The sequence below is a fragment of the Xyrauchen texanus genome, chromosome 34 (genome assembly GCF_025860055.1).
Source record: "Xyrauchen texanus isolate HMW12.3.18 chromosome 34, RBS_HiC_50CHRs, whole genome shotgun sequence".
NCBI lineage: Eukaryota > Metazoa > Chordata > Actinopteri > Cypriniformes > Catostomidae > Xyrauchen > Xyrauchen texanus.
In genome coordinates, this window is record NC_068309.1 from 30,423,520 (window position 1) to 30,435,792 (window position 12,273).

Consider the following 12,273-nt stretch of genomic DNA (forward strand, 5'->3'; position numbering starts at 1 on the left):
TTGCTTTGGATAAAAGCGTAAATGTAAATGCATAAACTGAATCCTATAAATATAAAAAATATATATCAACTTTTAAAGCATTTTAAATGGATGTAAATGCCTCATTTATTTTATCTGCCACTGAAGCTTTATCATTTACCGCTCAAGATAATTTATTTGCTCCTTTGCTTATATGCAGTATACATGTTCTTTGTATCCATTAGTGTACTCATGTAAAAGCAAAACAGAAAATGAGGGGACAAAATGAACCATATAGCATTGTATGGGGGTTGATGGGAAACACCCATATGGCTATAAACAAATCTTTTCTTCCTCCAAATCCAAATCCTCTCCAAATCCCAAATCCAGCATGCTCGGTGACCCCCAGTTTATGAGGAAAACAAAGTCACTAATTACCTGCCCATATAGTCATAATTCCTTCAATGATCTTTTTCCTAGTTCCAACAGTTTTGCCTCCTCGTTTTGAATTTTTGCTTCGAACCCTGCTTAATTTCTAAAGAACATCCAGTTTTATATAGCATTCTTGTGTAGAGATATAAAAATATACTGCAGCATGTTGACTTTGATTTATTTCACCTGCACCATAAACAAACAAGATATTTATGACCAACTGTACAAATTAAATGTTTTAATTCAAAGTTTAGGATAAAACCAGTATATGTTACACAGAATGTACATCTTTCTCAGTCTAACCTAAACTTTACAATACAGGCACACACAATGTGAACTAACAAATAGACACTGTGCTTCACTGTTCACAGATGAGGTGGATCAGAGGGCAGTAGATGAACTGGGATGTGTATCGTCCACACGTCTTTATGGCCCCTAGAATACAAAGGTTCATTGAGCCAGCGAGGGTTTGAGAGTCGGGTAAGATATTTCTGATTAAGACCAGTCAAGCAGGCTGCTGACTCCAGCTCTCTCATCTCTTCATCAGGAACATCCTCAGAACAGCACCAAGTTTTGCCAACATCTACAAGACCTGCACGTATAAAAACACACAAGTGTTAATACACATAAACTTCACTGACAAGTTCAAACACATGCAAACATACATTCATATTTATAATAATATTAATAGTATTTATTATAAATGTTAATTATATTACAATTATACATTTTAAAATTAGCCGTACAACTTCCCTAAGGGGAGCACAAATAATTCAAAATAAAGCGTGAAATATATTAAATTATACTCACATTTCATTGCTATATTTATTTGTGTCCAATAATTGCAAATAATTTAGAGCTGCAAATCCATTTGAAAAAATACATCTATTATTATTATTATTATTATTATTATTAATAGTCAATAATAATATATAGCCAAATAATAACTATATTTGTATTTATTATATACATTTCAAGATCACGTTGCATCCAAAATTATCATATATATTATATACAAAGTGTTGGGTAAGTTACTCTAAAAAGTATTTACATCTTCTTCAGTGTAATTACATTACTGTACTGTATTCCTTACTACCAATTACTTTCTAAAACCTTTATCAACCTCAACTAGATGACATGAAATTGTTATTTTAATTCTTTAAAATAAATCATATCAAATCAAATAAATTATTCATGAACTGGACGAAAATTTTTAGGAGGCAGCGGTAAATTAGAAAACATATATTTTAACATTAGACGTTAAGTTTCCATTTTAAATTCACTATTGTTTTATATAGAATTATATTCAATTTAGTCTTTATTATTAATCTATAATGAACAAATAGTAATTAAATAAGAAAACAATAAAAAAAAGTGCACTTTTCACCTGCTATAACACCACGTCCAAACCGTTCTCCAGATACGAGAAGTTCCTCGATTTGCACAGGCGTCATTCCCAGTCGTTCTGTGAGGATGAATCTCCAGTCCTCCCCTTCCCAGTTCTTCTGAGCGATGTGTACAGCTAGAGTGCAGTTCTGCTGCTCAGACAGCAGGGGACGCCAGCGGCTCTCTATCGTTTTAACACCATTCAACACAAGAGCGGCGTATGGTTGGCGAAATGACAAACATGCAACCTCTAAACTCATACTGAGTGAACATTCAAATACTCATCTACTGAAAAAAGTACTATAAAACGTTTGTAGTACGTCCAATCGCAACTAAATTACATGCCCACCAGATCTAGAGTGGTTTAGGACTGCTGTGAATTGTTAAGAGCTTGCACATTCACAAATAAAAACACTCAACGAATGCGTCCTTTATCCAAATACGGCTCAATATATCCCTGTCATGAAGTAATACGAGTCTTCTTATACCACTGGTTTCTAAACTGCTTCCTGTTTTTAACGGTCTTTAAAAAAAAGACGAGATAAAACAGCACAAATTTGTAGACATAAAAGAAAACAGCGCCATTTAGTGCTCAAACATAAGATGACCACAGCTGGCAACACGAGTGAAAATACACAGTAGTTTCCATCCACCTTTCGCGCTGTTTTGTTATCGACAAAGTGAAAATGCGGAATGTTTTTTATAAAATAGCGACATTTGCCGCCTTCCGCCCGTTTCCATTCAAATGGACTTTTATCGCTAAAAATTTTGTGCGTGATGACGTCATGCCTAAAAAAAATTTTTTTAAAAAGACTTTGTCATATAAGTTTTGGTTTAGCGCAAAATAAATCTGCCCTGAAGCCGTTTCCATTCAGAAATGTGTGTTTATCGCTAATTCGCCTCCCAGATGTCCCTAATATTTTCCTCTGAAGTTTGGGTAAAAATTAGTCAGCTTCCTGTCATTTTAATTTCACAAATAAAAGCAACCAGAAGAGGAGGAATTGCAATCAAAAGGGAGCAGTTGCCCTTCTGATAGGGCTGTAATATTGGTCCTGATGTTGCATCCGAAAGCGGATCGTCATGGCCCTGTTCAAGCTGGCAACCATCCGGCAAAAGTAGTGGGGGAAACTTTCTGTCTCAGTATATGGACCATCAATCGATGTGTATATGTGGTGTGCACAGATATTAAAGAAACATTGATGTGGTGTAATAGGCCTATCAGAGTTTAAATTTAAAATGTTAAAAAGCTCGTTTTCTTAAAGTGAACTCAGCATGAGAATGTCATTCAGCCGACTGTTTTCGTCTACAGAACAGGGTAAAGCTAATTTAAGTTTGTGTAAAAAAAAAAAAAAAAAATGTAAATAAAAAAAAGAGGCATATATAGGTCTAAAAATATATATATTTTTCATTTGGTAATTAATTTTTTTAATTGAATGCTTTTTTCGTTTGGTAATTTATTTTATTTAATGCAGAGATTTTCAAAACTAAAACTAAACAATAATTAAATAGAATTGGCTTTCAATACTGTCGTCATGATTAACACATTTTTGTGTTAATGCAAATTTTATGGACAAAAAGTGTTTCCAAACCAGTTTTTTTGCAACATTTGATGTATCGACATAAGAGTGTATGCCCTTGAGTTAAACAGAAAAATATTATGTCGACATTTTTGACATTTTAGCGATAATTTGCGTTTCCATCAGCTTTATTGTGATGCGCTAAAAATTTTGCAAAAAATCCTTATATGGAAATGTGGTTACTTTTGCGTTAATGCCAATTTTATAGACAAAAAGTGTTTCCAGACCAGTTTTTTGCGACATTTGATGTATCGACATGCCTTTGAGTTAAACGGAAATATATTATGTTGACATTTTTGTAATAATTTGCATTTCCATCAGCTTTATTTTGATGCGCTAAAACGTTTTCCGCAAAAAATCCTTGGATGGAAATGTAGTTAGTGGCTTTAAAAGTATTTCAATTTGTAAGGCACACATAAAAGTGTATTCTAATAACTTAATTAGATAACTTAATTATACTGAATCAATAGGCATTTATTCTAAAGAAGGATAGCACAAGCACTCTTTTCAATCAAACGCCCACAAAAGGAGGTTTGAGTTTTATTTACAGCCCACAAGGATAAATATACTGGTCAAAAATGAAGATGAAACTTGACACTTTCTGTTATCAAATGTTTATGTAATATGTCCATGGACATTATTGACAGCAATGCCATCTTTGATTTTTGATGGGCATGACAATGAGGCTGTGAGGGGTAGAATACAGTCTCTTCAAGGGTTGTACCAAGGGCATAGATTCCAGGGGGAATTATCAAAACCATCAACCACCATTTTATGAATGTGTCTGGGACCACTGGACTACAATAAATGCAAGGACAAAACAGTTAAAACAACACAAGCTAGTATTAATCCTTCTCATTAACACTTATTTAATTCCATGTACAACATTTTGGGGTTTTGTGGGTTTTACAGTTCTCAATGTTTGTTTTTCCCTAAAGTTCTTCACTGATCTTATTAGTTTCACTGACCGCTATCATCTCTCATTTACTGGTCAATGAAAGATCATTCTTAAACACAGCACCAAAACACAATAAGGGAACATAACACCAAGTAAAACATCCTACTCCTTTGGTCAATGACCGTCAACAGTTTGCTTCACAACTTCGAACCAGTGTAATGATAGTTCATCCAAAAGTGCAAATTCTGCCATTTACTCACCCAACTCAACTCATGTTGTTCCATGACTTTTTCTCTCCCATGAAACACAAAATAAGATGTTAGGCAGAATATTGACCACTGACTTTCATGGCATTATTTCATGTCTTTTTTTACAAACAAAGAGAATGGTGACTGAGGCTGACAGTCCCTAACATTTTGCCTACAATCTCCTTTTGTTTTCCATGGAAGAAAGTCACACGGGTTCGGAACAACATGAGTAAAGGGCATCATTTTATTTTTGGGCTGAACTATACCATATCACACTCTCATTAAGGTCTATATTTGGTCCCTTTCTCTCATGAAGCACGACTGATCCTCAGTCTCGGCATCTCTGGCCTCCAAAACAAGCTTTTGGCCCTATTCTCCCTCCTGAACAGCCAGGACAATAGGAGTTCTCCAGAGCACTGCGTGTACAGTATGTGACTCCATCATGTCGTCCTCCGTCCTCTGAGCTTATTGGGCCCGACTAACTCTCCCTTTTAGTGGTGAAGGGAGGAATATCATTCTTTGTAGTGTTTCCAGCTATCACCGAACATTCGCAGTGTCTTATCAGTCACATCAGTAGCTGCTTTCATGCCCTGTGAGGATGTACAGGTTGCTCATGGCAGATGGGTCATCCGTAGGAGTACTTTGCAATATAATATCCCTGCGCAAGCAGATACAAATAAATTTAGTAAGGTTATAATATTAATTTTGACTGGATGAGCCATGTTCATGAAACCCACTGTGGCAAAGCATACCTTGCTGTTCCCAAAACCTGAAAAACTCTACTTCTATCTGTGATCTCCTGGGTAACCTGTGGTAAAGAGCATCATATTCCATTATTTTTTCTTCTTCTTCATACATTAGTGAAACTTTGTATAGACATTATGCTTACCTCATTAGTTTGTAGGCTCCTTCCTTTCAGACCATGTTTCCAGAAAGTAAGAACACTGTCTTGTAGACACACTACAAGGAAAATTGCATTACTCATTTTGGGCCACCAGACACAGTAGAAACAGATCTGACTGATCTGAATGAACACAGTCTTTCAGGACTTACCGAGCGTCTGAATGGAAAATTCAAAAGTAAGTTCAGGGGTCTTCTGATGGCTTGGACAACCCTGTAGATTCACAACCTTCACTGTGTCTGAAACAGAATGGTCTGTTATTGGATTCATTTATTAAGGAATGTTTCAGGTTAAACAGAACTAAAGATGTCCACAACCACAGAAAATCATTTCAACTAATCCCTCAATTTGTAAAACCAAACAAAAATTGCATTTACAATAATGCATATCCAATTGAACTGTATGGGGCAAGGCATTGCAATGAGATACACATTAAAATACACACTAAAGTAAAAAAAAAGTACTTAAGTACTACAGTTTCTAAAGTACAGCCACATGACTTAAACATAATATGTCTGTTAACATAAAACTGGTGTGATGATAAAGTTACTACATCTTATCTTTAATCAAAATCACAAAATGTGCAAAAATACCACATCTATAAGATTGATTTTGACAAATTCACAGCTCAAATAACACATTTTTGTAAAAATAATTAATATAAGTTCTCATTTCTGCTTTAAAACCCTCCGGAATGCCTTACCCCATAGACATCCATTGTTCATTCATTAAGTGCATTCCTGTAAACTTTGAGTTTTGCTTGCTTTTACAAACCAAGGGATGGGAAATTATTTAATTGTCATAAATTAAATGTGTTACTATTACTGTGCAAAAAAATGAAAAGTAGTCATCAGCCAAGTTATCAATGAAGCACATTATAATCGTGTTGTAAACAGAAAATCAAGGATTTTAATGGAATAACTTGTATAATATGAGATACAGGGCATATTGCTAAAGTCAAATATGTTTTTCAAAGCCAATGTGAGTGTTAATGCCAAGTGCATCAGATTATTCATTGAAAACAAGTGTTGGTCAATGATTAATGAGATTTCTCACTTTCCAGTGCGATGAGAACTGTGTCTCTGTCCAGTTGAATCACCTGCTTGACCTTCAGAGACTCGCCATCTGTGAACACATAACTTCAGTAAGTCAACTGCACTATTGCTGATTGAATCATGAGTTTTCATAACTAATCATTTGTGATTACTGGATAATAAGTTTTATAATTCAGACTGAATTGCTAATGAATGATTCAGACTGTTCTGTGTACAAGTTCTACAGAACAGTTTCACAAGAACAATTTATTAAGAAATTGAACAAAGGTATGGAGTTTATTTTCTGCCAATTTTAAACATAAATACAATGATAAACACGAAAATGAAAACCCAATACCATTCATTACAACACTAATATACAGTGGATTCAGAAAGTATTCAGACCCCTTCATTTCTTTCACATTGTGTTGTTGCAGCTTTATGCTAAAATGCTTTTAAAACAAAACAAAAAATCAATCTACAGTCCATACCCCATAATGACAAATCAAAAAACAGATTTTTTAATAACTGAAAATGTATATATAAAAAAAAAAAAACTGAAATATCATAAGTATTATGACACTTTGCTATGACACTTGAAATTTAGCTCAGGTGCATACCATTTCATATTTGAGATGATTCTACACTTTGATTGGAGTTCAACTGTGGCAAATTCAATTGATTTGGCATGATTTGGAAAGGCACACACCTGTCTATATAAGGTCTCACAGCTGAAAATGTATATCAGAGCAAAAACCAAGCCATGACGTCAAAGGAACTGCCTGCAGTGCTCAGAGACAGAATTCCTCAATTCCAAGTGTCATGTCTGGAGGAAACCAAGCACCGCTCATCACCTGTGTAAAACCATCCCAACGGTGACGCATGGTGGTGGTAGCATCATGCTGTGGGGGTGTTTTCAGAAGCAGGGACTGGTCAGGGTTGACGGGAAGCTGAACGCAGCAAAATACAGATATATACTTAATGAAAACCTGGTCCAGAGCACTCAAGACTGGGCCGAAGGTTCACCTTCCAACAGGACAATGACCCTAAGCACACTGCCAAGACAATGCAAAAGTGGCTTAGGGACAACTCTGTGAATGTCCTTGAGTGGCCCAGCCAGAGTCCGGACTTGAACCCAATCGAACATCTCTAGAGAGACCTGAAAATGGCTGTCCACCGAAGGTCCCCATCCAACCTAACAGAGCTTGAGAGGACTTGAAGAGAAGAATGGCAGAAAATCCCCAAAACCAGGTGTGCAAAGCTTGCCGCACCATACCCAAAAAGACTTGAGGCTGTAATCACTGCCAAAGGTGCTTCAAATAAGTACGAAATAAGTGAAATAAGTAAGTGAGTTAAGGGTCTGTTTCTTGCTTTGTCATTATGGGGTATGGTGTGTAGATTGCTGTGAAAAAATAAAATAATTTAAAGCATTTTAGGCTGCAACAAAATAAAATGTGAAAAAATTGAAGGGGTCTAAATACTTTCTGAATTTACTGAACTCCCTTCTTATCTCCCCTGCAACCTCTCTGCATTCCCTAGGGTGAAAACCACTGTATTAAAGTATCCTCTCTTGAGCACCACCCACTCATTAACATATCATTTATGTTTACTTTGAAAATGAACACTAGAAATAAAAAAAGATTTAAAAATAAATTTTATTAAAATTCAACCTTGCATTTAATTCAAATTAATTTAATGGCCGTCCGCCTCGAGATTGCAGTGAAAATGGAGTGTCAAATCATCAATTACATTTTAGTTTTTAAATTTGACATGGATGATGCAATACCACTGAAATAATTAAAGTGCAAATTGAGTCATTTAATTCTGGCACATTCTTTGCACACACTTTGAAATGGTAAATCAGTTTCTCCTTTTCATTATTGTATTTATCTTTTTAAAACTGGCAGTAAATAAGTTCCATATTCAGTATGTTTTGTAAATAGGATTTTCTTTACACAAGACAGACATTTTTGTGTTTGTGGGTGTATACAGTACACATATGTACAACACCTGGCAGACTGTGTGGAGTGTCATCCAGGTGGACAATGTCAAACTGCATCTGTCCAGTGGGGTCTCTGTTGCCAGGAGGATTTCTCACCCCCACGCAGACCTGAGGCAGCTCCTCTGTTTCCTGTACAAGCAGCTCAAATATGGGCAGAGACTCGGGCAGACTCAGAGAAATGTGCTGATAGAGAGAAACAGGAAAGTTACGCAACAGTTCAAATATATTTTAAACATTTCTGTCACTCTTATCTTTCACTTCTCACCTTGAGCTGCATGAACTTCTGCAGAGGCTCATACCACATGAGAAGAACTAAACCAGTGGGCACAACAGCACACAGGAACACGCTGTCGGTGTAAGGGTTTCGTACTACAAGCAGATAACACATTTTGAGATGTTCACCAAAGCTAACACTTGCTCTGTTCCAAAACCTAGCAAGCTCCCTATACAGAGGCATCATTTTAATGCATCATAGGTGCACTCCCGGCGTGAAGGCTGCAGTATATTTATACAGTGGGTGCAATGTTGGGTAAGGTACTCTAAAAGTAATCCACTCCAATTTACTAATTACGCCTCTAAAATTGTAATCAGATTATTTTACGGATTACTACAGGGGAAATTACTTTACTTAAGTAATTATACTGAATATTGTACTGTAAAAATGATATTTTATGTATTATTCATGAATAATATTATTATAGAAATATGTATAAACCAAATATTGTGCTTAAAAATACCTTCATTTAAAGTCAGTAACTGTAATCTGATTACGTTACACTACTGTTGACTAAAAAGTAATTCAGTTACAGTAAGTAATTACTTTTTAATCAGATTACATCATGCTCTGATTATAAAGATTCTTCTGTTCCATTCAATACTGAAAATAATCTAAATATTTAACTTATTGAAAAAGCATTATTTTACCCAAAACTTGTATGTACAATGTGTTTTTATGCTTGTAAGAATATTGCACCATTATCTTAGCAACAGTGTGATGAGTTGCTACCCATGTAGAGCATTCCAAATCTGTCACTTATTAAGATTCATGATAGTTAGGATGCTGCCAATTGTTAAAAAAACAAAAATAAAAACAGCATAAACCAGCCAAAGCTGGTTTGCTGGTCTTTGTTGTTCTTTCAGTCTGGTCTGCTGGCTGGTTTTAGAGGGTTTTGTACACTTTTCAGCTGGGTGACCAACTTAAACCAGCTAGGACCAGCTAAAACCAGCTAACACTAGCAAACCATCTTAAAATGTTTCAAGCTTTTTTTCAGCATAGGCAGTGAGGCGCCTCGTAGATTTTGGAACAGAGCTGCCAAATACACAGAATCATTAATGAGCTTTTTCACTGTCATTTGTCCTTACCTACACTACATCTTCTACAGCCCTTGGTGTCAGGGATCTTCACCGACATGGCATACTTCCTGGAGAGAAGAGAATGTTTTTTATCTAAAGGAGCTTAATGTGCACTTGTTACTAGGACAGTCTGCCAGTAACCTGAGTGTGTCTTGCTCAATGACTCATTGGTTCATGGATCAACCCTGAACTGTTTGGTTATCTGCTCAGATCTTTAACCACTTAATAACACGATTATTTTATACTTTTTGCACACCAAAACAGAGGTTGGATCGCCAAACACAAAAGAACTACTTTAATTTTCTAAGAATTTAAGGCATGAATCATACTATTTGTCTATTTTAACTATTTGAGCATAAATGATTCTTGCTATGCAAGCTCAGTTTTATGTTTTTGTGTTCTTTCTGGCTTTTGTAATAAATGGTGCAGCAAGTATTTATCATGAGGTCTTGAGTATTCAATGATTGTTTGACTCAAGTTTCTGATGCTACAAACCTTGAGTTTATCTTTGTGCTTAAGCGGTGTGCGTTTATTGCGAGATGGCCCTGTCTTCGCTGCATATTTTTTCGATACTCAAAAAGTGCCGGCAGACTATGAGAAGTCAGCTGTGATGACTTTCCTGTGGACAAAAGATAGCAGGGACAAAGACAGCCAGTGAATTAAGACTTCAGGTCTTAGTAGTATTTTGAGGGCCATGTCAATAGTTTTGGGCATACCGGAGATGGACATAAGGACATTGTTCATCGCGTACAACCAAGTGCATCTCTGAGGAAGCAACTGCAAAAGAAAGAAAGTTTTGCACTGATAGATATTTGAATATACAGTAGTGCATATAGTAAATCGAGGAAAAGGTACTACAGGTACCTTCTCCATTGTGTCTTCATGGAGCTCATTAAGGTTGAGGGTGTAGATGCCCTCCTCAGCACCCAGCATAAGGTATTGATCTGTGGTTAAACAATGAGATGTCTTTCTGGTTATACAGTCTTGAGAGAAGCTGTTTTCAGAATGTGTCATATAGTATGTACACTGGAAACAACTGATGTTCTAACATAATTCCAATGCTGGGCAGATTGCTTTTAAAAATGAAAATGACATGAAAAAATGCAATCAGTAATGTAATCTCATAGATTACATTTTGGGGTCATCTAATCTGATTACTTTTGGATTACTTTTAACATAATTGTAATGTATTTATGTCACATGCATTTGAGTAGGACAATCATTTAAACATAAAAGTAGAAAGATGAAGAAAATGTATTCCATTATTTATTACTAACAAAAAGAGCATCACAAAAGCATTTAAGCTCAATGTGAAGATGCACACCATTGGTAAGGAAGTAAGAACTATATATACAGTATATATTTGAATTCTAAGTGCATAAAACAATATAAACATTACATGAACAAACAGTAATGATCCTGAAATCAACAACAATGACATGGCTAGGTCAAAGCTAACAGCTCAAAATTCTGACACACTTGTGTCTAACCCCTTACTACTTATTAATAGTACATCACCTATTCCTTAGCTGATATGCATATATTACTCTTGTAACGTAAAAGAGCTCATGCTTAAAACGTTCAACTTCGAGACTATTGCACTTCAGGGTAAGAATATGATGAATCATTTAATAAGAAATTTATCAATACATTATAAACATTTACTGCCGTTGCCTTGTTAATATGTAATCATGTAATCTTTAAAAAGTAACTGTAGTCAGATTACGAGTATTTTCAAATATAAATTAATTTGATTACAAGTACTTGATTTTTGTAATCTGATTATGCAATATATATTACATGTAATCAATTACTACCCAGCATTGCATACACAAGTATTGGGGCTAAATGTCACCTCTGAATGTTCACTGAACAGACCCATTGGTATAAAAATCGTATTTGTATGGACTTTTTTTTTTTTAAAGTGATATAATTTTATTTGTATCTTACTATTGCTACAATTGCATATACATATTGTTAGAAAAAATATGATTATTGTGCTTGCAAAGCAACACTTTGTTGATAATCCTCAAACATTCTGGTTAGGATTTGTTCTAAACCACTAACTCTAAAGGCAGATTTATACTTTTTCATCAAACCTATGCCATAAGCTATGTGTAGCTACAGCAGTTATGGCACAGTCTATGCCATGGACTGACATATGTACCTCTCCGAAAATGTAACTAAATGTTGTGTCAGTACAGACCACAACTGCTGAGATCGGTCTGCTTTGTAACCAGAGTCCGTCCCCCAGGATTATATAAAAGATATCTGAGGTAGCCTCCCATTTTCTCAAAGATTATTTTAAGATCTTTTCATTGAATCACATATTATTGTATCACTCGCCACTCACATTTCAGACACAGGAGACAACGCAATCATAACAACTTGCACTCTATCTCCACTTCATCTACTAAACCTCTCTCTTTCTATGCCAGTCAGCAGTAAACAAAGCTGAATTCATTTCTGACATTTCCAGCCCAT

The 12,273-nt window shown here is 35.4% G+C and overlaps 2 protein-coding genes across 2 annotated transcripts in view; both read right to left on the reverse strand.

Moving 5' to 3' along the window:
• Positions 1-557: 557 nt before the first annotated feature.
• zgc:110222 (uncharacterized protein LOC550336 homolog) lies at positions 558-2,342 on the reverse strand. The gene is made up of 2 exons (XM_052104793.1): positions 1,778-2,342; positions 558-982 (listed from the first exon to the last, which is right to left on the reverse strand). Exons 1-2 carry the CDS (start codon positions 2,034-2,036, stop codon positions 756-758), a joined length of 486 nt encoding a protein of 161 aa, XP_051960753.1. The 5' UTR covers positions 2,037-2,342; the 3' UTR covers positions 558-755.
• A 1,520-nt stretch (positions 2,343-3,862) lies between these two features.
• map4k6 (mitogen-activated protein kinase kinase kinase kinase 6) overlaps positions 3,863-12,273 on the reverse strand; it is a 38,308-nt gene continuing 29,897 nt past the window's right edge. Inside the window, exons 22-32 of the mRNA XM_052104709.1 lie at positions 10,654-10,733; positions 10,506-10,566; positions 10,285-10,408; positions 9,799-9,857; positions 8,702-8,805; positions 8,445-8,619; positions 6,457-6,525; positions 5,553-5,639; positions 5,389-5,459; positions 5,252-5,307; positions 3,863-5,157 (exon numbers count right to left, since the gene is read on the reverse strand). Of these exons, the coding sequence (XP_051960669.1) occupies positions 5,070-5,157; positions 5,252-5,307; positions 5,389-5,459; positions 5,553-5,639; positions 6,457-6,525; positions 8,445-8,619; positions 8,702-8,805; positions 9,799-9,857; positions 10,285-10,408; positions 10,506-10,566; positions 10,654-10,733 (974 nt within the window). The 3' untranslated portion in view covers positions 3,863-5,069. The remainder of the gene's footprint in view (positions 5,158-5,251; positions 5,308-5,388; positions 5,460-5,552; positions 5,640-6,456; positions 6,526-8,444; positions 8,620-8,701; positions 8,806-9,798; positions 9,858-10,284; positions 10,409-10,505; positions 10,567-10,653; positions 10,734-12,273) is intronic.

Bases quoted from the DNA above. Each gene is read 5' to 3' on its own strand.
- zgc:110222 (XM_052104793.1), bottom strand. From the start codon at position 2,036: ATGAGTTTAGAGGTTGCATGTTTGTCATTTCGCCAACCATACGCCGCT. The intron at 983-1,777 runs GTGAAAAGTGCA...TTATACGTGCAG, and splicing joins TGGACGTGGTGTTATAGCAG to GTCTTGTAGATGTTGGCAAA.